This window comes from Lathamus discolor, chromosome 1 (assembly GCF_037157495.1).
Source record: "Lathamus discolor isolate bLatDis1 chromosome 1, bLatDis1.hap1, whole genome shotgun sequence".
Classification (NCBI taxonomy): Eukaryota; Metazoa; Chordata; class Aves; order Psittaciformes; family Psittacidae; genus Lathamus; species Lathamus discolor.
The window spans coordinates 154504163-154531162 of NC_088884.1; the positions used below are offsets into that span (position 1 = coordinate 154504163).

The window sequence follows — 27000 nt, forward strand, 5'->3', positions numbered from 1 at the left end:
TCAGTGCTGCTTTGCCTTTCCTCCTCCTTCACAGTAATCCAAACAGTTTTCACGAGGTCTGCCAGAATAGCCCTCGTCGGTGTGCTTGTAAAAGGCCTTTTGTGCATTGTTTCTGCTGGATTCATCCCCAGACACGAATGCAATGAAAATATTGTCAGTGCCGTGTTGTGTAACAGCGGCTCTCAAAGCACATCCTGTGGAGTGCATGATGGGGCTTGGTGCTGAGCTGCCTGCCCAGATGGTGTTGGCTTCTTCTTGGCCCTGTTCATTACAGAGATGCTGAAAAGCAGCTTAGAGTATGTTGCTAAGTGTAATTTTCTATTGCTGCACAAGAACCTAATGAAAATGGGCAGCCAGGTTCATGAAACTGGACGGCAGTGGCAGGGATTCACCATTGTTTGGAATGATTAACATATGAGGTAGCTCCCCTAAATTCCTTCTGTAATAAATGGGGAGCAGCAAACACTTTCAAGTGGGGTTTCTGCAATCTGGTTTAGCTGTCTGCTATGGGATGAAAGGAAATGTATGACAGAAGTGCCCGATTTTCTCCATTAACTGTAAATTAGGCAAATTGTGCCTGGCTCAGGTCCCCCCATACCGCAGGGGACACTAGACCTTATTTCTATAACTTCTTTGGAGAAACAACAAATATATATTTCTTCCCTGTAGGTAGACTTTAGGAACAGGAAAAGAAGCTAAAAAAGCCTTGGGACAAAAGTGAGTGAAGTTCATTCAATGAAAATGCTTGCAAAGCCTTGCAGTAAGATATCCTCTACAAGCTCATTAATAGCTGGAATACATCCACTCATGTTAAATTGTGTAAACAAAAAGAGTGATTCTAACAAAAAAGTTAGTCAGAATGCTATTCTGTTTCTTGATGTGAATGCCATAAAACTTACAGTAACTTTAGGATGCAGATCCTGTTTTCATTAAAATACGATTTCAAACCCACTGTGTATCATTTATTCCTACACAGAGTAAGCATTTCATCGTGAGATATTGTAGGAAAAGGGTTGTTAGTTTCTTGCAAGTTAAAGCAAACTACCCAGTAGCTTGACTAGACCAGAATTTGTTCTGGATTAGGAGATAATACCGGGATCCATTTTCAGGAGATACTTGCATTTTTCCATGCAGCAGGGAACACGGCTTTTTGAATGTCTGTTTTCCTTAAAACAACCCTCAGTACATTAAGGAACTATAAAGCTTGCGAGAAGTGCTTCATGTTTTCTTTTCACTAGCATAAATATTTGCAGAAAGTTCTGTTCCCTATTTATTATAAATACTGATCAAGAAATCGGTGTTCCTAAGTCTGAAAATCCTACAAATGAAAGTCTCAAGGGAAAATAACACAGGCATTATACACTTACTGATTATTATCTCTGTGTGATTTTTTTCCTATTGAAATCTGAAAATGGGTTACCTTGTTACACAGACTGTTTCTAATGCATAGTTTTCTTGACATTTTATATGTATGTGTGTGAATATATATATGTGTAGGTAGATATAGGCAGTTTACTCAGAAATGCATTTTAAATGAGTTCTTAATTTCCGTGTTGCTACCTGCCTGATTTTCAAGCAATCACAAAACAATCCATCATAAAAATTCTTGATTTGTATTCTGATTATAGGATCATCTTTGCCATTTAAACACATTTGCTGTATGCATTATGTATACAGATGTATGCACATTATGTATACAGACATATACGTTAAACAAATGTGCCATTTAAATACATTTGTCTAATTTCTCTGTTTCTGATATTTCTGCATACTGGTCCAGGTTTCTGTAAGCAGCTTTTCAAGGGTGAAGTTTTGAACAGACAAATGAAATGGATTAAATGAACCTGATCTGAGCTTTTTATTTGTGCTAAGCAGAGGCCAAGGTATTTGCTGTGTTGCCTGGTCAGATATCTTTTTAAGGAGACTAACGATTGACTGGTGTTAGACTATAATTGCTATCGAGATAAAAAGTCAAGTTATTAACAGAAGCCCATTAGCTGCTGCACCAGAACTAAAGCTCTTTAGGAAGCTATTGCATTTCAGCAGTGAGGCCGTTCTGCCGCAGTGGGGGTGAGGTTTGTGAGTAGGCTGCTCACACAGACCAGGGTCCCTTTGCTCTCTCAGGGATTGCTAAGGCACAGAGAAACCAATATGGGTTTTGAAATTAGAGAGAAAGAATAACCCTCTCTTCCTTTCCGCCCACCCTGACAAGAAAACAACATGAAACATAAACACTTTGAACATATCTTGCTCAGAATCAGTTTACACAAGCACGGAGTTGCTGCAAAATTCTTTCTTCTGCAGCGGAAGGGTTTGGCACGTGTTTGCTTTGTTTCACTGGTGCGTGATGTTGGGCCATGAACCATCAGGGTCAAAAATGTACTTGGGCAGTGTGAAACATCTCCTGCCTCGCGTAGTAGAGAGCACTGCACACAGAGAAACTAGGAACACAGTGTCCATGCTGTTAAAGCAATCTGAACAGTAGAAAACCAGTTGAAAATGCAATCTTCTATCAGCCGCAGGCTGTTGTCATGAGTGACAAAAGCAAATATACCTGGCTGCCTTGTCTGGCTTGTAGTGAGCAGCGCTGCTACACGACAGAAGCATTAAGAATTGCTGTTTCAGTCAGCATGGGAAGGATGTGGCTGCCATCGATGTGCACTAGTAGCCATACCGTGAACTGAAGAGCCAGAGTAGTTCCTGCAAGTTACATGCAGTGCTGAGAGGACCTCAGAGCAGAGATGTATTACAGCTATAGAGAAAATGGAAGTTTTGCACGTATCAGGTGAAAACCTCTTCAGTTGCCTTTAAAAATGCACTGAAGAGGTGAGATTGAACCAGTTATCTACTGATGCTGATGGAGAGAGCCCTGGCTTGCCATTTAATTTTCATCTTTTCAGTCTTATAGCACTGAGAAATGCAATCTGACAGCACAATACAGAGTTCTTGGAGGCTTAATGTGTTAGTGTCAAATGAAACAAAACCTGAGATTAGCTTTTTAAAGGATTTTGTCTGCTACAGATAAGAACTGAAAGGCTTTTATAGATCAGCTCTGTTGAATCTAACTTTGGGGAAGGAAAGGGGGAGACAAGCATCAGGGAGGAATAACGATGGAGCAATCAAATGGATTAATGGATGGCAACCGTAAAATGGTGTATTTGCCTACATAATTAGTACCTGCCTGGGTTACAGAAACTCAAGATAACTGACTGAGGCTGCAGATCATACTGTAACCTGAGAAGGATTAAAAATAGGTTTCTAAGGCCTAGAAAAACCTTAAATAATTATAATAATTACTAAAATTTACGTTTGCTGCTCCCTTGTTTCCACTTTTTGAGCTGCTTCACTTCATATTCCATAACTCAGTGTTCATTCAGACAGAAAATGTATATTGTCATATAGAAAAAAGTTTCAGTCGGAGTGAAGAAGGACTAAGGGTGGACTGACTGTTCCTGTAAAGTAAAACAGTTCCTGTAGGAAAGCTTAGGAAGAAGCTTGTGCAGGGCGGCTGTTGCTGGAGATCTTGTTTGTTGCCAGTTAACCTTCAGCCACATGTTGCTGGTGCCTGAGGTCTCTTGACCAAGGTATTTGTGGAGTTGCTGCCTCTTAACCTTAATGGAAAAGAAGAATGTTATCTGAATAGCATTTAGTTCTGAGTGACCCCACCACACAACTGGCTCAGCTGGCAGAGGTGAACAGGCTGCTTCCTTGAGCAACAGTGCAGCACTGAGCACTCCAGGGCATGAACCTCCATCCAGCAATGCTGGAGCCAGGAGAAAACTCACTGCTATCACTGTCAGTGGGGACTGTGCTGTGAATCAAGACAGAAGCTCAGAAGAGCAAGGAAGAAGTTTGTCTGTCCAGACCTGAGACAGGTGTTCCTGTCACAGGACTCTTCCTGAGCCATACTAGAGCAAAGGATGTGTCCCTTGGTAATGCCATTCTGGTTTAAATGGTGTTTCTGTTTCAGTAGGCAGCTTGGCTTTTGACAGGTGGACTTCCTCCAAGCCAAAACTGTTTTGTTAGAAAATCCCCAGGCAGCGATAGTAATGACAGCACACACCAGCTTTCTCACTATGGGTATCTTCTGTACCATGCCATAGCAATCCTCTGAGGAGCAGCTGGTGGTTTCACCGAGGTGAGTGTGCCCTGGCTCGGGCTTAACAAGCCACCCTGTGGGGAAATTGTGATTTCCAAAAGGCTTCTGCATCTTGGTGCCTGATTAGACATAGTGCAAGTCTGTGCTGAGCAGATGGCTTTCCAGACATCCTTGAATTGAAGAACTGAGTCTGACTTTCTGAGGGTGAGCTCTTCAGTAGTATTTATATGGTTCAAGAAGCCATCAGGAAAGCATTTTCAATTATTCTTTCGCTTCTAAAATACCTATATTCTTCAAGAAATGCTAGCTGCACTGGAGACCTGCACCTAAGCCCATTTTTCTGTCTGTGTGCAGATAAGGAAGGGATTCTTTTACTTAAGTGCAGGAGAACAATTTCATTTCATTTTGGTATTGCTTCATTTTTCATAGTTCTTCTGGTAAAATTGGGCTATTTTGTAGAGGTTGCTATCTGGCTTAAGTAGTTAACAGATGATGCCATTTACAAAACTCATAAAAACTTAACCTGGGAAAATACCACAATGAATAAAAATGACCTTTATTGCATTTAATTTTAATTTGATATTTACTTTTCTTTCTTTAACCTTTATTTATCTTGAAGTCCAGAGCTTCATACTAGTTTGCACTTAATTAAATGCTTAAGCAGAAGTCAGTACTAGGGTGTCTCACAAATCTAGTTCTTACCTAACTCTGTTAACTGTCAAACAAGGTCAAATGTTTTAATAGGACACCATAATTTAGCAGGAAACATGAGGGAACTCATGAGCGCCTGGTTTCTGAGAGCTGGTCTGCAGCAGATCCCCAGCCTCAACACTGGTACCTAATGCTGATTGCATTAGAAAGCATTTAGTCCTTCTATGAGCATTGAAATTCAGAGCTAAAGTGGGTTTTGGTCAGGTCACTGTGAATGTTAATTGTGCTAAATTGAAATAACATTGTAATCCCAATTAATACAGAGTTTCTGCCACAGGACTGTAATGCACGATATCTCTCCTGCCACAGATGTGCGCCGTGTCCAGCATATGGACGCATGCACTAATTACTGCTCGGTGAATGGGACTGAGTTTGCAAAGCAGTTCTAACCAGAGGCAACTGCCTGTGTGCACAGCCTAAGGATGACACAGCCAATGAGAGGGATAAATTATCTTCCATTTTCTGGGCAGCAGGAGGATGCATGGACACAGCTGCAGGAATGGTTAAAGTTAGGCTGTAAATTCACAGCTTCTCCCCCTTGTACCTCGCCTGTGTGTTGAGAGCCTCCACTAATTTAGAATGACTTTCTTTGCTGCTCCCAAATAGATGAGCTTTCAGTCTCATCACTCTCATTGTCTGTTCATTCCTTTGTTTTCTTTGTAGGAAAAAGTTATTACAAATACCTCGCATTGGCTGTTTCCCCTAACACGCAACTGTCAGTCAGATAGTAGTTGAAAGGGACAGGCTGTCCCAGGAAAACACAGCTCCCCATGAATTTCTGCATTCAGACTTTTCTCTGCGCTGTCACGGAGGGAGCCTGGAATTGCCTGGGAGCTGAATTTGGAGAGAAGCAGTCCCAAAACAGAGCAGGGGACCTGGCACCCAGCTCTACTGACAACACTTAAGCTACTGGCTCCTTTTTCAGTCCCATCTGTTTCCAGAATTAAAATATGCACATATAATATGCTGCTCCAGCAAATTTGATGTAAGAGTAGCATGGCCATGAAAATGCAGTTTGCAAATATGCATTTCTACAACAAAACTTACAGAAAATCTAGTTTGAAATATACAAGCACTGGAGTTTAATGATGCTGTACGTTGTGGTCACTTTTTATTTGATTCTCCATCTGTCTCTTGGGAGCTGTGAAATAAGGAGGCATCCAGTTCTTTCAAGGCTTTTCAGTTTGAAAGGAAAACCTTTCAAAGCAATTTAGCAAATAGATTTTTGAAAGGGCACCTGTGTAAGTTATGTCTTTTATTACCAAACATCAAAGTATTTTAACCCATGACGGCATGCAAGGGGTAACTGCAGCTGGCTTGAGATGTCACCACAAAATGAGGTCAATGGCAATGACTTCTGCTAAAACTAGATACCATTTCGTCTCTTCCATGGTTGCTCCTCTTCCGTACAGGATAAATCAGGGCTTAGTTAAAGGTAATGGAGTTCCAACCACAGAAAACAATTTTAAGGTGGTGGTGGTAGAGGAAAATTCAGGCCCAAAAGTAAATTTTGTGCTTCATTTGAGAGATGCAATGGAGAAGGAAGAGAATCCATTCAGTTGTCCTGTCCGTCCGCAACTGAAGACTATTTGTATGAACCAATTTTTTTCGATGTTTCCTTTAATAGTCTTTTGATGTTTCAAGCTTCTCATCTTTTACCCTAGAACAGAAGGACTGTGTACAGTTTGGGCTTCCTGGGTACCTCTGGGGAAACAAACTCAAGCACTTTTCAGAAAACTCTTATGTTGTAAATTGCCTGACTTGCACAGAAGATAGTTATCCACTGGCAAATGGTCAAAATACACAGAATATTGGGAGGCTGACAGGAAAAAATGGCAACAGCAGCAATAAGCCATTAAAGGAACAAGAGGAACATAAAGACACAGAAGTGAGGCCAAAACATACCAGAATCAAAGCTGGAGAGACATAGTACATTAACAAAGTTCTAAATGGCTTGAAAATTGAGATGAATTCTAAGGGAGTGTAAATAAGATTTAGCAGTCTGTTCTTGCTTTTCCTTTCTTTCTTTAGTAACATCCCAATAGATGCACTGAGTAATGCTTTGTCCTTACCAGTTAGTATGTTTATCCAGGGTGATACATGGGCATCTCATGCAAAACTTGAGTCCAAAGTTTTGCGACTGCTCAGGTCCTGCCACTGCCCGTGAGAGGGACTGTACGTGCTGTGAATGACCCACTAAGCACTAGAGCTTACCCTCTGTTCTATTGTCTTTAGTAGGCCTGCCTGTAGTGTAGTTGCACTCAAACATCTCCACTTAACCTGCATTGTTTTGAGGAGTCCAGGCTGTTTTGGAGGTGGTGAGACTCCAGCCAGGGAGAGGAGCAACCTCTGAGATTGCTCTTCGTCATGGAAGAAGATAAAGGTGAACAAGCAGCACTGGGGTAATCTGGTTTTCCTGTTCAGATATGGAGGCCTCTGTGTTTTGGGTCAGCTCTGGTAATCGGTCCCAGGAAGGGAATAATTTTTCTACTTCATGATACTGAATTTCAGGCTTAATCTCCAGTAATAAATGTTTCCTTTTCTGCCTCTCCCCCTCTCCTTTCTTCTTCTCTTGGCAATCTCATAAGAGTTCTCCGTCTTCTGTGTCTGAGTCTCACAATACAAGAAACACCAAGGACTTTGTGGGGTGTTGGAGCATAATGAAAAGGATTATTATGGGCTGCTGCTGTTGTTTCTCTGTTAATAAAGAATTAGCTATTTGATGCAAAGGACATTGGAGTTTCACTATGAAACAAAGTTATCAAGGAGAAATAATGTACCAGACAATGATTATTTCATAACTCATACAGAAGGCTATGATTAAATCTCATGATATGATTTATTGAATTCTGAGAAGGAAAAAGCTAAGGCAGGGTACTAGAATAAGAAATACTGAATGGGCGATGATTTACAGACAATAAGAAACTGCATCTGTGCTTCTGCCTTAGGTGTCAGACTTGGTCATCTTGCAGATATGCACTCTTCAGTATCATTAAGGAGAAAATTAAAAGTAATTTCCTTTTCTTTTCAGTATAGTGGCATTGCATTTAAAGAAGTTTATGACTCACACTGTGTTTACTTCATCAGGGAGCCTGACATTTAGAAGGATGTATTTAGTAAGAGCAGTTGTATAGAGGAAGAACATTCATTTCTCTTAACCACACTTATCTTATATGTTAAGCACCAGCAATACGTTTAGATCCATGCTACGGATGAGGCCTAATTTTCTTCTCAGTCACACCTGTGTTAATTAGGATTCATTCTAGTGCAGCAGCAAAGTGACTTGGTAAAGCATCAGGGAGTCCAAGCTTCCCGTTCATGTGTTGCTGCTGCTATTGGCAACGGCCAAATTTTGATGCATTTATTTACATTAAACAGAACCTTACTGCATAGACATACTAACAAAATATTTTACTTAGCATTGGATGACTATACAACTATAGCTTTTGCCCTAATTTCTCACTTTTTATAAAACTAAAGTAAATGTCTGTGGCGACACTAGATACAAAACACAATTTCAGTCATTTTTGTGGCTTGGCAATAAGCACTGTTAGCCTTGACTTTTTCAGTCACACATCAGGCTGACATTTGACTATAACAAAGGGGACATTTCTTTGCATTTTTACAGAATTAGCTGGTTTCTCTGGAATTGCCTTTTTTTTTTTTTCTTATTCTTGTATTACAACAGCAGCAAGGGCTGCAGCGCCGATTTGTTTCAGAAGCTTCAGAATTCCCCGTTTACACATCAGAGATACATCTTTTCAGCAGCAGAGAAACAAAGTGACCAGTGCCAAAGCAGGGATAGACAAAGCCTCCTTTTCTGAGAGTACTGCTTTTTCTTCATCACTGCTTGTAAGAGGAAGCAAACATTTTCCCCTTGGCTTAGCAGTGTGATTTATTAAGCTTTCGGCTCTTGCCTCACTTTTCTAGCTGCTCTTTTTAGCGATTATGAGTTGGTCTTTACTGATTCAGGAGAAGGAAATCTCTGGAATACCTGGAAGCAAAACCAACCAGTCAAAAAGAAGGGCTGTATTTGTGGGATCTCTAAATGCAAGTACAGGTTTTGATGCTGCATCGAGACTTCAGGGCTGAGCAGTCTTTGTAACAGAGCCACATGTAAAGTTTGTTGTAAATGTTTGTTAGTTTGTTTTCCTTTATCTTTTTTTCCCTACTGAAATTTTCTACTTCCTAAAGAAAATGTGATTTATCTTTTCTCAGGATGGTTTTTGGTGCGTGTGTGTGTTCTACCTGCTCAGTGCTGGCAGCACAGCTTGGTTTTGCTTTGCCATATCATGGTTTCAGCAGAAGAAAAAAGCATTACAGAAGTTAGCAATAACAAATAGCTCAGGAATGGTATGGCAAGTATGAGAGCAATTCCCTCTTGGCTGTCAAGCACAGAAACATGGATCACACAGCTAAGCGTTTCCTATTTCTTGTAGCTGTTTTACAGCGTAGCAGAAAGAATTGCATTTGCCTGTTAAAATTGATGCCCTAATTAGAAAAGCATACCCCACTGGTATGTTGGCTTAAATTGCAAGGAAACCTAAAGTAAAGATTTCAGTCTGATTCCTCTTTTCTAGGGCAAGCAGCTAAATAAGTATAGCCCAGACTGACAATATTGAGGGGTTGCTGTCAGAAGTGGAGGTGCTAAAAGTGGACCTGTAACATACAGAGACTGTAACCCAGACTGAGCAGGATTTGTTGGGCAGTAGTGTTAGGACAGCTGCTGGACACTGCCTTTGGTTGTGTTGGGTTTTGTAATGGGAGTGCAATGTCAAATCAGACTGCAAACACACAAAATACAAACCTAAAAATACATCTCACTAAATAAAATGTAACCAGGGAAAAGCACAAAGTTATAACTCTTCTTAAATAGGTTTCGTGTCTAAAGATTTAAGGCTATCTTATTTTGTCATTGAACTCCAGGGAGAAAATTAATTCCTTTGCCTGAATCCCTTTTCTCTGGGATTGTTTAATAGCTATAGTCCTTTCCTTCTTTATCGCCTCAACATACCAGTTACCATATAGACAGAAATAGCTGTTGCACTGTTGACCTGGCTGTCTTATAAATAGTCACTGCATCTTCAGTGTTAGACTTAAAATCCCTTTTTATGGGTGAAGAGATAAAAAACAAACCTTATATGGAAAGAATTTATTGCTAGTGTACTTGAAATCTGAACAGTCTAATTGAACAGTTATACTAGCCCAGATCTGATTGATATAGGTTGAGTGAGAAATAGACAGATGAACAGTATTAAAGTCTAATTAATAATACAGGTGAAATTGTTACACTGACAGTTCCCAATCTCTACCCCATCTTTGCTGTTACACTTGCCCCAGTACACCATCTGGGTGCAAGGCTGATGGCTTCAGCCCCAGAGGATGGTGGCTGTGTGCTGAGTTATAACATCCCAGGTCCTTTCTGGGGACAGTGGGACACTGGTGGGAAAGAATTCTTCCTCCACTTTGCCAACAGTAACATAATGTTGGCGACATGTTCTGCCTCACTCCAGAGCCTACATGGGACTATCATCAAAAACATCTTTATAAATCTTCTACCATGATTCACCCTTTTTTCTGTCTTCACTGGCTGCAATTTCATGTTACATGTCAATATCCTTATATTGTGTGCAGTGTTGGATACCTCCTGTTTGCTTGCTTTGTTATAGATGGAACCTGTTTTGCACAGCTCCAAATGCTTCCTTTCTTCAACAGCCCACTGTGGGCAGTTCATAGCCTGCAATGTCATCCAGTGCTGGCCTGTGCCTGCTCCATTGTCATCTCCTGCCTGTACTGCTCTGCACCCCATCCTGGGTCCCACTCTGATCACACCATGACTGATCACATTCATGACCCCATCATCCTGTTGGGGTCATGAATATTTCAGTCTGCACCAGATAGCTGCTTGTTACTCCTAGCCGTATGAAAAGTACAGTTATACTCAATGAATATACAAGTAGATTATTCAGACAAGTTAGCAATTAACTACCTGGTCATTAGGGGAAAATGCTGTTACGGTTAAACAAACTAAAACTAAGCTCAAGGCAGACCAAGCCAAGCTTGGGTGAAGCCTGGCAAGCCTCACTCCTCTGACCTTGCAAAGCTAATGTGAAGTCTGTGGCCTGTTACTAGCAATGGCGATAAGGTATTTAGTGGGCAACAAGGTTATATGAGGTCCTTCAGTCATTATTATTAGCTCTTACGGTTTTTCTTTCTTTTCTCAGGTAAAATGTCATATTGACAGGTTCATCCAAGAGACCTTCAATAATTTAAGAAGGAAGGTGACTGTTCTGTTAAAAATATACATATGCAAATTCATCTTCAAAGCAGCTCCTTGCTCTGAAGTCTGAGTTCTGTGATCATTAAAATGCAGTTACAATTGTGTTGGATGAACAAGAGAGAAGGAAAATGTTGCTTCTGTGGAAGCAACTATAAAACCTTTCAAGTTGCTTCTTGAGGGGGCTGTGTTCAGGTAATTTGGGATATCAAAAAGCCTGTTACACTCATGCTGACCCGCAGCAAGGCTGCCTTACAGCAGTCTGAGATAGAAGATGTATACTGCAACTCTGCTGAAGCCGTGGCAGGTCCAGGTGAAGTAGCTCCAGATGCCACCCACCCTTGCCTATGAGGATGCTGGTTCCAACCCTTGGCCAGAAGTCATTCTCCTCCCCTCATTTCCATTTGGGCCAGTTTCTTTCTTTAGCTGTACTGCATGCTCGAAACTCTGAACTGCTTGGTATTTAAAACCAAACAGCAGTTAACGGGCAGTCCTGGGGAGGTGCTGGTCTCTGGTTGGAAGGTAGGGTGAGAGAAATGAGAGGGCTGGGGCTGAGGACTCCCTGGCCTGGATGAGCACTTTGCTTAAGCAAATATAAACATGTTTTAACTGAACCTGATGGGTTTGATGGAATCAGGTTAGGGAGCCATCGGCTGAGCAGTTTGCAGCAGGTAATTTGAAAGGGTGGCAGTTTTTCACAGGGAGGTGGTGGTGAGAAGCTACTGCTGAAGGGGGGTGTGACCTTTTCACCCAGGTGAGCTCCAGGGCAGGCATCCGGATCCTTCAGCTGAAATAAAAAGCAGAGATTAGAAGCTGGAAAGAAGAGAGGGAGAGAAAAAACAGATTCAGTACAAAATGCTCAAACTTCTGCATGTTAAAATTTGAAAACTAGTGGGAATTTGGTAGGACAAAGAGTTTGGTACCAGTGTGTCTCCAGGAACGGTTGGAAGAATAGCTCTTTTTATTCAGCATCTTGAAGCAAGTGCTGGGCAGGCTTTGAACCAGAATCCTTTTCTCTATGCATTTTACTTTGTTTAGCTAATGGATGCTCCTGCCATACCCAGGGCTGCTCATCAGCCACCAGCACTGGAGGTTTCCATGGCAGGATGTGTTTTCCCCTTTGATGGCTGTTTTGTTCCTTCATTGTGAAGAGACTATAGAATGTCAAGGGCTAAACTGCAGTCTCTGTAATCCACTCAGGTGAACTGCACCATAAAAGTTTAAGTCAGGAAGCAATGTGAAGAGCAAGAAGTGTGTTCATATAGTCTCTTCTGTTCTTTTAAGACAGTCTTCCATTTTTTTCTAGGGATGATTTATTGGTTTTGAACCTACTGAACCATGCTGAAATCTAAATTCAGCAAGAATTTATGAGGATGGGAACATACTTGCTTCAGTTTCAAGTCTCTAAATGTCAGTACCTCAGTATTTTACATTATAAATGTACTATATGACATAGCATTATATCTTTTTATAATGTTACTGTGTAACAGTTTAAACTTATTCTACTTTTTAATTCAATGCTTTAAAATGATTTTCTAATTGTGTATAAGAGAATTAATTCCATAAATGTGTAAACTAAGGTGATTGCTTCCAGTTATTGCGATTAGCCTTGAAGAGGTGAAATTTTATTTCCCCTTTCATCATAATTCCATTAAAGCGTCAACATGAAATACTGTGAATTAATAATTTCAGATAATTGTTTGAAGTAATAGTTTATTCCTCATTTTTTTCGAGAAAACTATCCCAACAAGAGGTGATATATGTTACCTCAACATACAACAGAAAGTGAGAAGTAAATTTAATGTTACCTGGAAAAGCCACAGGACAAATATAGCACTAAAAGGAAGATACTGTCCCATTAATGTTTGTAAAACGTTTCATGGTACTCTTAAACAACTTTGATAGTTATATTGAAAATGTTAGAAACACATTTAAATTTATTTCCATTGAAACTTAGTAGAGCCATCGTTTTAGTCATCTGTAATTTACTGCTACTAATTAAAACCAGACAACTTTGCTTCTTGAGCAAACTTTGCTGTAGTGGATTGTCATGCTATCTTTGTGACAGAGGTAAAAGACTATGACTGCCTGTATAATGTACAACTAAACTATGTTTTTTGGGTCTTGGGAAAGGCATGTTTGACAGGTATACAAGAAATCAGGAAAACCTGGTCTGTCCGGCACTGCGAACAGCACACATTAGCTTTACCAACCCAGCTAATTAATTGCATTTAGGGCATACTTGCCCTACTTCTGCCATCTGAGCCACTGTCACAGAATCATAGAATAGTTAGGGTTGGAAAGAACCTCAAGATCATCCAGTTCCAACCCCTCTGCCATGGACAGGGACAACTCACACTAAACCATCCCACACAAGGCTCTGTCCAACCTGGCCTTGAACACTGCCAGGGATGGAGCACTCACAACCTCCCTGGGCAACCGATTCCAGTGCCTCACCACCCTAACAGGAAAGAATTTCCTCCTTATATCCAGTCTAAACATCCCCTGTTTAAGTTTTAACCCATTACCCCTTGTCCTATCATTATAGTCCCTAACGAAGAGTCTCTCCCCAGCATCATCCACAGGAACAAGCTTGGCTCGCGCTGCATGGATCCATTCGCTCCCATGGAGAGCAGCAAATGGGTTGGCAAAAGAGCTGAGCTGGGGCTGAGTCAGTGTTTCTGCTCTGAGTAATTGTTAAAAGCATTTCATCTTCACATATATATTCACATGTATACTTTAGAGAACTATACTGACAGTACAGGTTTAACAGTCGATGAATTGAGCAGAGTCAATTCTCACAGCATCTGGGATGTACTGCTAGCATGCTCTTCTTCTCCAGTATTACACTCTGGTTGGATTTGTGGTAGTTGTTTTTTAATTATAAAGTATTTTAGGATCACAAAATAATAGCAGCTGCAGCCCCAGCACGCTGTGCTTCTGATACATTACCTTGTCTTTTTTCCCCTTGAGCCTAATTCTGCAGTGTTATCTCAGCAGTCCAATATGTGAGTCAGGCTCCTTTTTCCTTTTTTTTAAGTGGAGCTTTTCTGATATTGTGACAAGCAATCTCTGAAACATGTGGAACTGATAAAAGAAAAAGAAATTGTTTACAGATAAGCCTGCTTTATACTTTGCTGTTTTACCAGAACAAACAAAATTGCTTTGTGTGCTTGAGAAAGAATGCATGGGTTCCTACAAGTAGGAATCCCTGTATTAAAAACATGTTACTGCAAGAGAAACGGGACCTGCTCTGAGTTATTGTAAAACTCAACTCTTTGTTAGCAGTAACTATTAATCAGTCAGAGCCAAGGAGTCTGATCAAGACCTTTGGAGTTTGGGTGTTGCTAATCAGTGTGCTAATCAATGTGTCTGCATTGCATGGCATGGCTTCAAATTGCGTGGCCTGGACTCCTTCCTGTGTAGCTTACTAAATCTTCTTTTTCCAGCCAAATTTAGGGAAAAAAGTCATTAACAAGCGGCATGCCCATAATGTAAACTTTCAGATGTCTCCAATCCATATGCGAATCCAGGTCCTTACAGAACTAGTGTGAGCAGTTTAAGGAAAACTGTCCTTAGCTACTACATTCTGAAGGTAACTATCTCAAGGCAAAGCCACATGGGTAGGTCACATATTTTTAGCTCACCTATTTCTGTACAAAGACAGCCAAGCTAAAACAGCCCTGAAATAGATATCTCAACTGCCTGTGCACTGCAGTGGATGAAGAGCAATTAAGTGATCCATTAATATATTTAGGTTTTAATTAAAACTTACTTGACTATGACTATGTGGCTGTGTCTTAAAAACTAACTAGTTCAGTCTAGCTTAAGTAGCCAAGCCCTATGATGGATGTGGTTTTCTGAATCTGGTAGAGACATCAGTGTTGCTGCTGCAATTGGAAAAGGTGTTATTTCTTGTTGCTGGGTCCCATACCTCATCCACCACTGCCTGCTGGATTCCTGCCTTTCTAAGGACATCTTGGACAAAAATCCTAACTTATTTCACCATCTTACTGAGGTGGTGGAAGGTACAATCTATTTCTTAGGAGTTGTGTCTATAGAGCATTGTCACACTTATACGGAGCTGGAATACACATGTATCACTAGAGGCAGGATTTTTTCTAGCTCCACATCATAACAACCTGTGACTTCCCACCACAAACACACATCATCCTGTCTTTACGAGGCAGTGGCAGCAGCAGATTCCAGGATTTCAAAGCCCGTTGCCTGCTTGGTTTCTTTTTATCTGCTGCTTTCTGAAGCTCTCCAGGGACTGATGTCAGTTGTTCTCAGCAAAAAGCTGCTTTGTTTTCAATTTTCTGTTGCATGAAATGTCAGTGTGGGAGAACCTGAGCTTCACTGGTGCTGTTGTGCAGTTTAGGAGGGGTCTGCAGAGAGGAGTGGATGGCCCACAGCAGGGCCTGGCAAAGGAGCATCCCCAACCATGGCTTCTTTTAGGCTGACACATATTGTTTAACCCAAGACATGGCAGAAGAAATATTTCTGTGGCCTTTTTTGTTTCTTTCAGCTGATTTATTCTAGAAATTTGGTCCATTAAAAAAAAAAAAATAGACAAAAAAAATCCCTTGAAGCTAACCAGCGGTATTCTAATTTTAATAGAAATGAGTGCTTGGTGGACTGTTGACAGCAAATAATTTATTCATTGAATTTAGCTCTTTTATGTTTCCTAGTTGCAAGTAAGCAGATGATGACAATAAAATCTGGAAATGTGTACGCCTCTCATATGCAAATCAGTAAAAGGGTTATTTTATGTGGATAAACAACTCAGAGATTGATCTGACCATGAACTGTACAGTGCAGAACTGTTTGCATGTTTAATATTCTCAGTTACTGTGATTTTTACTACAGACTCGGGTCCTTGCATTCTTTTCATAAAGGGATAAGGGTTAGTTTTAGTAGAGCCTGATGCAGATAGATGTAGCTGGAGAATCAAACCTAGTTGCCAGAAAGATGCACTGAAATCCCAGCAATTGTTAAGTGAACATTTATGAGCCAAGACTGCTTTTTGAAATAAGTCTAAAATAATGCACCTAAGTTTTAAGTGATTACATGACAACATGACAACAGCACTTGCTAGAAATGCAATGTTTAACACTGCTGTTAATAACAAGTGTGTCGTTATTGGTGTTATAGTTGATGGGAGTCCTATTACTAAGATTTTTAAGAACTAGCTAGATAAAGCCTGTGGGGAATAGTTCAGATACGGATCGTCTCACCTTAGCACAGAGGCATGGACCTGGGAGGTCTCTATTTTCTGGGAGTGTCTCTGCAGAGAGATGTGTATAGAACAGGTCAAATAATGGGCGCAGTGGTCCAAGCAAACCATGTTGAAATTATTAGTAGTAAAATCAACCTGGAGGGCCTAGCTTGGCTTAGGATGCGCAGGATGCGCAAACTATTCAGCCAGAGAAAAGCTCGGCTCTGCTCCATTGAATTCAGTCTTATTCTCTAGTCCTTTGCAAAGCTTAGTGAACTTTTCATCCCTTTGTAAAAATAAAAAACCATCAACTTGGCCAATGAAATAGGATGAGTTTTGCATGTAAAGTAATAACTAATACTGCCATTTGAAAGAAAGATTGTTATCAAATAAATGACTACTGCCGTTTTTTCACTGTATTTCTCATTCTGCTGTTGTGTACATTTAATACTGATCCATCATGATATGAAATATGCATATGGCACTAAATATGTTGACCAGGATTTCTCAAAAGAACAATTTTCTACAGAATGGTTCAAAAATGCAGTTTGAAATCATTTTGCTGTTCCTGGCCTGGAAGAAGGGACAGACTTTTATTTCGTAGAAGATTAATGTGTAGTCAGAAGGAAGAGAGTGCTTATACTTGGATCATTCTTCACAAGCAAAAGGCTGACTTTGTTACACAGTGATTGCTTTTGTTTGATAAATAGTTTGTGGTTGAAATTGAATACGTAAATATTTAGGGACATAAATAACTCAGTCATGGTAATGACTTGTAGACAGTGATATATCAATGCCATTATGGAAATTTGTGTTCAGCATCATAAACAAAAGCTAAACCATATAAAATGGGAGGATATTTCTGTATAAGGATTCCAGGAAGAAAAATTTTGTGTGTGTATGCTGCAGATCAGCCCAAATTTCCAAAAGTAGAGGTATTGTGGAAGAAACTGGTTCTACAAATATGTGTGCTCAACCTGCCCAGACCTGCCCTGAGGCTGCTATGAGTATGGTTGCAGGACAGAATACGGATAAGCCTTTAATACGTAAGTAATATCAGACTGGCAAGGAACTGCCCCAGGAAAAGTTGCTAATAGGCTGTATCAGCTTAGTGGGAAAGAAGTCCTTGGTGCATCTGATGCTTAGAGCTAAACTGGGCTGGCATTGTGTAGGTGAAACAAAACTCTGGGCAAAAGAATCACAGAGGTGGACTCAGGTATCCGCCTAGGGTGCCTTGTCAGGCTGGGGAGATAGGAAGAGGCTTTCAATCCTTCATGGAGGACACGATGTCATGGGGCTGGCAACAAGACCCTTGCAGTAATCATCCACTGGGAACAAAACGAAGATACAGATGCCAAGGCCAAGTTCAAGACCAGGTTGGACAGAGTCTTGGGCGACATGGTTTAGTGCGAGGTGTCCCTGCCCATGGCAGGGGGGTTGGAACTGGGTGATCTTAAGGTCTTTTCCAACCCTAACTATTCTATGATTCTGTGAGTCTGTGCATTTTTGGCTGAAGTTGATTGAGAGCTACTGTTGCACTGTTGCTGTGAAAAGGCTAGCGTCGACCCAGCAAAAAAATACATCCATTAGGGACAGCAGTGAGAGGTATTGCAGGTCCTTGTGAAACCTGCAAGCAAATTTAATCACTCATGCATAAGAAATTCAGAGAAGTGGGGCAAAGAGTGGTTAAAGCTCTAATTGCAGTTTTCCATACTCTGTGGATTGGCTTCACAGTGGCCCTGCCTTCTCACGTTTCTTAACTTCTGGTCCTTGATTTTGTAAACGCTGGAACATTTGTAGCACAGTTTTTGTTTATTTGTTTACCTTTTGGGTGTAAATGTATGCAATGTCTTTAAATGCATGTTACCATCTGGAAACAAGGATGAAAGCCAAAAAACCACAACCGGCTCTCTTAAACACTCCAGCCAGGGCTTTTCAATTCACATCAAGACTGACTGATTTATAGGATACACAGTTGTTGAATATTGTGAAGCACATAGAGCCTAAAGAATTATGAACTTTAGATGAGATTTTAGAGGTTCTCCAGGGATACTGAAATTAAAGTGACCCTCTTCAGTAAACTGCATGCACTGAGTGCAGACAAGTATTACTGACTGGGTGTGACTCCCAAAGATTACTAGGCACACTTGGGATGTACTTTCTAATTTCTAAGAGCCGTTGAAGGCTCTTTTTCTTATCAACAAACCTCCTCTCTTTCCACTTCTCAAGGAAAATTAACAGAGAATCCTACTGATATATACTTCACGAAGAAAGCAGATTTTCTTCCCCTTCTTGCTCTGGGAATGCTACAATCAGAATATACAAAGTGCCTTAAAAAATCACATTTATTTTATTAAATAGAATAGCTAAAATATAATAGGAAGAAAACAGCATTTATTTCAGCTTAACTTAAAATTACATCTGTATTTTTTGCCAGAAACTGTATACATTGTGTGGAAAATCCACTAGCAGAAGAAAATGTGGAGAATATATCTTACAAGTGCATTCCTAGAATAGCACTACCACTGTCATAGCTTTCAACTTACCAGGACTCAAGCAGTTTAGACAGAAGACTAGTTCTCTTCAGGTTCGTAGGCCTATCTTCATGTGGAGCAAAGAAATGTATCTTCCTTTTTCTGTAAAAGTTAACTTTTAACTTCAGCTGGTTGCTAATTTATATGTTTTATGTTGCCTTTCTTCTCCAGTGAAAGCAATGTGTGCGCACCTTCCAAATACGACCACCTGCTGTAGGAGACTGTGGAAGATATATTTATACAGCATTCTTCAGGAATTTCTGGGTTTTTAATTCATGTGCCTCGATTTTTCTTCTTCTCCAAAGGAAATGAGCAGCCTTGAGTTCAAATCACCACTTTCATCAGTGGCTTTCCCCACCTACACAGGTTGCACAAAGCTTCTTTTCTTTTTCGACCCCACACTTGTGGTAAGCTTAATAGGGACTCCCTGCATGAGCATAGAGAACTGTGACAAAGCTGCTCCAAACAAAGATTAAGTAAAAGCCCACCTAAAAACATCTGACTAATGCTTATTTGTTGCCAGCTTCCTTTACATAAAGGAGCAGAATGATTGTGTCGGCCAGAGAAAACACATCATGGGGATGGGGACTGTGATGCAAGAGGTCTTGATGGAAATCTTTTATCTAACAATTTACCATCCTTTCCATCCCTGCCAAATCCTTCAGGATTCATACAAAAGCATAACCTGAGTTGTGCTGTATATGAATGTGAACATAAACAGTCATGCCAGTGACAGGAGGATAAAGTTGCAGCACTCCTACCATGGCTGGAGTCCCGCACCTCAGGTTTTAGAGACAACTGATTCCCAGCCAACTACAAAATCAAATGTAAATCTCTGAATTTTCAATACCTGCAGCTCAGTGAGGCCTGACAGCATTTAAATGCAATTTTGCCACTATTATAGATATTACTTGTATCAATCATATTTATATTACCATAATAATTGAGTGTATAAACTGTTCAATGTGGCAATCCTTACAAGACCTCCAAAACATAAGAGGACAATTTATTTCTGTTATACAGATGGACAGTCAAAGCCTTCTTGTCCTAAGCAGCAGAGGATGCCTGCATGGTCTTTCACAGCCATCAAGGAGCAAGCTTGCTGAGTCACCCGGATGCAGACAGCTCAGATCAGAAACCATGTAGTTAACCAGGATGATTTTGCCTCCCAGCAAGGGGGAACCTCTCCAGCACAGCATCAAGCTGCTGTATCGAGCTGAGTTAGAATAGGAGCTGGTTTTGCATGCAGAACCTCTCTGTTGCTGTGGGTAAACTTCTGTGTGCCCAGACTCCGAAAATCTGTGTAATACCAGGCTCCTCCAGACTCCAGTTACGGAATTAACCTGAATCATATGGAATAGTTGTGACTGCATCTTCATAACCCACTGTCTGCACCTCCTGTATTCTAAAATGCAGGTAGTACAGAGCCACTCTGTGTGTGGTGAACACAAGGGACCCCAGTCTCACTGGGAGACTCTCAGAGCTGCTGTTTGGTATAAACAAGGCACTGATGCTGGACCTCTTAGCATAAAATAAGTATCTGAGTGCAGATTTTTTTAATTTCAGGAGTAAGAGAGATAACCCATTCTGGGCAAGGAAAGACATCGTTTTCTAGGCAAACTCCCTTTCGGTTTCAGAGAAGAGTTAGGCTTAACACAATGGTATAGCTAGCTTTAAGAGGGAAAGGAAAAACAGAAGTGGTGAGGAGAAAACCAAGTGAAGCCAGCGAAACCTCAGATAAAATATTTAAGTATAAGCTCCAACATGCCACCAAAAGATGAGATGCAGCAAATCACTGCACAGAACCTTATCCAAGTAGGCGATTCAAGGACAGGTTTGACAGCCTTGAGGATCATGGTGTAGTGTGAGGCATCCCTGACCATGGCAGGGGGTTGGAACTAGATGATCTTAAGGTCCTTTCTGAACCAAACAATTCTGTGATTCTATGATATAGTGCAGCAGTCGGAAACTGACATTTGGGGTGAGAGCTGAGCAAAATTGAGAGAGGTTTCTTCTGTATTTGCTGCCCAAGATGAAGATTATTATTGTATCTAGCCATATGTGAGCAACCAAACAAGGGCCACATCTTCTCTGGTGGTAACTCAAGACTGCAAGGGACACAAAAAAGAGTAATTTTTAAAACTGTCTTTCTCATTCAGCAGGGTTTCTGCAAAGGGATACTCTCTTCCAGGATGAAGAACAGACCTTCAATTCCTTGTCCAGAGCAGTGGCAAAGAGCCCAGCAGGGAGCTAAAATCACTGTCCTTTGCTTTGGGAGCAGTCCCATCCATCAGCACTAAGCCTGTTCTGTGTCAAAAACCACCATGCCCATGCACTGGAAGGTCCAATATAAATATTCTACATGGCTGTTCCCCTGCTTTTACTCTGTGTTCCTAAGTATAGGAGGGTTTTTTTGTGGAGTTATGTTGCTACCACAATTGATGGTGAGATTTCAACACATGCAAATGCTGAAGCTAGAGCTAATTGAGATGGTGAGGGTATTGACAGCTGTGTAACCACAGCAGCATGGCTGTCAGCATGGGCTTTTCTAAACCTTGTGTAGGAGGAGCTTTCAAAGAAGCCTACAGTGTTGAATTTTCCTTTTAGTTGGCATCTGTCTACTGGCAGATCTAGAGATGCCATGTTGTTACGTACTCCTTCTGTTATGTTTCCCTTCTCTGCTTTGCATTTCCAGTCCTGAAACAGCCCGCCATTGTCTAATGGGTCTCAACCTAAAACTAATCTGAGCACCAGAAGCAGAGACAGGAGTTGTGTGGGGAAGGGAAGACAAAGAGCTGTACTGAAAAGAAGCTGAAGTTTTCTCCTGTAGGATAATCCCAGGTCTTAAAAGATTCCTTGTTCCACAGAACGACCTCTGTATAAAATTGTGTTTGCATTCATGTTCTTTTCCTAAATATGTAATGAAATTGAGTTGCATCCTATTTGGTCTAATCATTTATATTGTGAAAATAATCGTGTCTCACCTACCAAGACAAGGTGCTTAATGTTGCTCTCTTTAGCCAACAGAGACATGTTTTCCCGTTGCCTTTGCTGCAGAGAGATGACCATATTTCTGACAGATTTAAACTGGCAGGTGTGTGTTTTGGTTGTTGGGTTCACACTCTGGTATTTATAGCTTCTGTTAGACTAATAATGAATCTTTGAAGAAGCCCATCTGTTGAGCTGCGCAGCCACAACTTTGAAGACTTTAATTTCTCTTGAATTGCAGTATTCCCAGCTTCACAATGAAAGACATCTTTTGATCAGTCTGCAGCATTATAACTTGTCTGCCAGGCTTATTGTACTTACAAATGTTCCGATTCGTATGCTTGTATTGCTTAGGATCTGCATTACAGAGTAACCAGGGTGGAAGCATCATAGGTTTGCGTGAGACCAGCTGAGTTAAAAGCAGGTGAAAGGGGATGAGTGGAAGTCCCTTCTGATGGTGAGGATGTTCTTCCCTCAGCCAGCTGACAGAAGAAGCATGTGATAAATTTTTGCTAAAATTGAGGAAAATATTACATGAAAAGTTTCACAAAGACATGAAAAGACATCAAGGACAAAAATATACAGAATGATGGGCTAGAAGGGTGAGGATGCAGTGCTGGCTCCTGACCAACTTGGTGCCCACCAACCCAGCCCCTCAGGTCTTTTTCTGCAAAGCATTCCAGCTGGCTGGCCTCCAGCCTGTAGTGGTGCATAGGGCTGTTTCTCCCCAGGAAAAGGAGTTTGCATTTCTATTTATTAAATTTTAGAAGATCCTTGTTGCCTGTTTCTACAGCCCGATGAGGTCCCTTTGAACGGCAGCACAAATTTTTTGGACCCATTTGCCTGTCCATCCTTGTACACCACGGCACTCTTTCAAGCGGGTCCTTAAACAGGCCAAAACGAGGGCTAGCTGCTAAGCTTTCTTTTTGATATACAAAGTTTGTGATGCGTAAAAGGTTCAGATTCAGCTCTAGTTAGAAGTCCCAAAAACGGTAAATAGCAGCTCCAGGGAATATCAGTCACAGTTCTCCTGGCAGAGAGGAAGGAATTCTGTTCCTGTTGTCCTTGGGTCTGCTTCTAAAGCCCTGGTTTTTACTGTCTTGTTTTCAGGCAATTGGCAAACAAATCACTGTTTGAAGAACTTCTGACTCATGAGGTAGGGTCTGACACTGGGCCAGAGTGAGAAACTGGCAAATGTGTTAAGTGGGAGTCTGTGGGTTGTTTCCTCTCCTGGAGGAAAATTTGCACTGCTGTAAAAGTGAAATCACAATCTAGGAAAATGGGCTTACTTAAAACTGACATTGCTTTGACTAGGCAGAGGTATGTCGCAGGAAAATATTAAACTGAACACTTTGAGTACATCCATACATTTCCAAATGACCTTCTATTTTTTTGCATTTTCATAAAGGAAATTCAAAGCAGAATAAGCCTCAACTAACTGACATGAAAAAATTAAACATTAAACATGGTTTAGTTTCCATTAGCTGTTTTAGTTGACTGGCAAAGAATGTATAGTTGCTTTGCATTTCTTCATTGGCTCTAGTGCTGTAGTCCTTATGCTTCACTTGCCAGTCTTTAGCAAACTGGTTTGCCAGAAGACTCGCAAGTGAAGCAAAAGAACTAGAGCATCAGAGCTGGAAAAGAGATTACTTTTCTGCTGTACTCCTTGCCAATGAAGAAGTGCTCTATTTTGCTTTCAGACCATTTATTGTACTGCAGTGTTTAATTTTTTCCTGAATATTCTTTTGCTTCCTTTGGGAGACTGACAGACTGACTAATGCCCATGTCCCCATGACTTTTTTCTTAAAAGTCATCTCTGTTTCCTTTCTTCTGTTACTTATCGTTGTATCATCAATGATTCATCCCCTTTGCTTAAATAGTGTAAGTCTGCCCAGCTATATTTGCAGAGCCATTTATTTAGGGAGCTCTGCTTTATCAAATGGAGCTAAGCATGGCTTGGTAGGTGATCCTTTTTAATGGCGTGAATTAGAGAAATCCCTCAAATCCCTCAAATTGTGCCTCTGCCAAGTTAAATTTTAACATTTTCCTTTCTTCATATTTTGAAATTCCTGTTCAAACAGCTCATTTGAAAACTAATTCAAAATGATTTCTCTGCATGCGTATAAAAGGTATGATCTGTCCAGTCAAAACCCACATGAAAGTTACCCAAGGCTCTTTCCCTGCATTGTATTTCATTTAAGAGTTTATCCAAAGTACTCCAGAAACACAAAGTAACTGTATCTCTCGCTATATTTTTTATTCTTTCTAGCACTTTCCAAATGATTTTTCTGCAATGCTTTCCTCACTAATCATGTTATCCAAAAGAGGTGTGTTCTGCAATTTCCAGCTCTACATCGATGTATGCATTTTATTTTTCTAACCCTTTTGGGCACTGCCTCTTCTTTCCTTTATGTTCTCAATCACCTTTTGACACATAAACTGACTTCCACAGACATTTGGATGCACATGCACTGCCGACAACCTACCTGTCCATCTCTTTTACTTATTGCTGATAATAAAAATCTTAACGTTATGTTTTGATTTTCTTCTTTTTTACCCTTCCTGTGGCAGTAATTTTCCCTAATGTACCAAGTATGACGCATGGGCTATCTTCCACTAACATTTATTACCTGTTGTACTCTGTATCCTGGCGGGACAGTGGGGAATACATAGTTGAGCGTTGGGGTTCCCTGAGTTTTGCTCTAAGAAAGTGAAAAGACAGAGAAAGTAATACCGAATCATTAAACAGAGCCCTAAATGAGATCTTGAAACGGATGTGTTCTAACTCTTTTTTAAAGCAGATTTTGTCTCTTAACTTAATGTGTCATCATTGTGGTTTAAACTCAGTCAGCCATACAGTCTTGCTCTCTCATTCCCCCCCGCTTCCTCCCTCCACCCGCTCAAGGAGGGATGGCGAGGAGAATCGAAAGAATGTAACTCCCATGGGTTGAGATAAGAATAGCCCAGTAGCTAAGGTATAACACAAACCACTGCTGCTACCAACAATAATAATAATGATGAGGGAAATAACAAGGGAAAAGAATATAACTGCTCACCACCCGCCGACCGATACGCAGCCTGACCCAAAAGAGAACTCCCCTTCCGGGTAACTCCCAGTTTATATCCTGGGCACGATGTGCTGTGGTATGGAATACTTCTTTAGTCAGTTTGGGTCAGGCGTCCTGTTTCTGTTTCCTCCCGGCTTCCCCTCCTCCCTGGCAGAACATGAGGCTCAGAAAGACCTTGGTCAGACTAAACATTTGAGCAGTAACTAAAAACATCGGTGTTATCAGCACTGTTCCCAGGCTGAAAGTCAAAACCACAGCACTGCACCAGCTACTAAGAAGGAGAAAAACGACTGCTACTGCTCAACCCAGGACAGTATCCACCCCTTATTCCATGCAATTCAAGTCATGCTCAGATCCCACTATTTTCAATTTACCATCAGTCTTGTCTCAGTGCACTGTTATCTTAGTGCATGGACCAGTCCCTCTAAAGCTGCTGAGTCCATCTGGTCCATGACGTCAGGCTCCATCTCTTGTAACAGTCTCTCAGAGCAGGAGAGGCTGTGTGCAGTGTTCACACTCGTGAATAACCTGGGCAATAGTGTCCATTGCTAAGTCCACCCCTTGATCATGAGTCCATCTCTATGTTGCATCTCTGCCCTGATGGCCTGAAGTGTTATGGGCCCACTAGGCTCAAAATAATTCACTGTCCCCTTCAGCAGTTTCTGCAGCTTGTTGCTGGGGACTCCATACAGCTGCCTTCCATCTCCGATGCTTCCAAAGCACTGGAGGGGCCCAGTGCACTAGATACTCACCCATACTGTTCCAGGCACCCTGACACTCATGACTGTCCAGCCTTGGGGAAAATCTCTTGGTCTCCTATATTGTTGTCTAACCCTAGACAAGACCCAAACCCGACTCTGCTTAACTTTTGAGATCAGACAAAATGGTCGTGGGTAGCACACACTCTGTGTGTGTGCCAACATGCTGATCCCCATCACAATCAGCAGGCAGGTCCCAAGGGTACCCAAAGGCCGTTCAAACCCTTCAGAACTCTCTAATGATGCTGCTGTACTTGTCCCTGGGGCTGGTGTAGCTGCTGTGCTTGCCAGCTCTCTCATCACCAGCTTCTCTTTTTCTGAGTCTAGATCTTCCTCCTCTGCCTTGCTGGAAAGTGCTGCGTGGTCTCCTGCATCCTCCACTTGTCCCAGGTGCCCGAGGCTGGACCCAGCTGGGGCTCCCAAAGGTGGTATCTTGCTCTCCGCATCCTCCTGGGTCTCAGACTGGTGTTGCTCGGTAGGCAGCTGGCGGGGGTTGCTCTCAGCTGCAGCGGGGCTGGGCTTGGCCGCGGGGCCTGGTTCCTCTGCCGCCTCCTCCCGCTGCTCAGCAGCCACCTCCTTCCCATCCTTGATCGCCCTGACCTCTTCACCGGCAGCTGCTCCCTCCCCGCTCCCCCTCGGCTCCCCAAAGCCTCACGAAGAGGGAAGCGAGGACAAGGGCCAGGACGGTGAAGAGCAGCGGGACGGCCAGGTACAAGTCCACAGCCACGTCCATCCCGCCCTGCTGCCGGAGCCTGCCCCTATTACAAGTCATTGCCATAAAGTACAGTGAAACAAGAACCTTAGCCCAAGCCCCCCACCTGGTAAACACTAACACAGCAAATACTGGCTGTAAGTAAGGTATGACACGCTGGAACTGTGAGATCAAGAGCAACAGCTTTGAGAGCCAATAAATCAGCATTGTGACAAGTGACTATTAATCCAAAACAATGAATGCTTATCACAAATACGATTAGACACACTCTGGTCAGATCTGTCATTATCTCAACCCTTTGAGCCCCACGCTGGGCGCCAAAAAGAACTGTCGTGGTTTAAACTCAGTCAGCCATGCAGTCTCGCTCGCTCACTCTCCCCCTTCTTCCCTCCACCCGCTCCCAAAGGGATGGGAAGGAGAATCGAAAGAACGTAACTCACACAGGTTGAGATAAGTAAGTAGCTAAGGCATAACATATACCACTACTGCTACCACCAATAATAATAATGATAAGGGAAATAACAAGGGAAGTGAATACAATACCACCCACCAAACAATACTCAGCCCGACCCAGAAAAGAACTCCCCTTCGGGGTAACTCCCTGTTACATCCTGGGCATGACGTGCTGTGGTGTG

At 41.6% G+C, this 27000-nt stretch overlaps 1 protein-coding gene across 1 annotated transcript; it reads right to left on the minus strand.

The window, feature by feature from the left end:
* Positions 1-26386, minus strand: LOC136006559 (uncharacterized). Its single transcript, XM_065664580.1, is given in 4 exon segments — positions 1-261; positions 24458-24529; positions 25942-26281; positions 26283-26386. Coding segments are annotated over 4 exon segments (777 nt in total).
* Between the last annotated feature and the right edge of the window lie 614 nt (positions 26387-27000).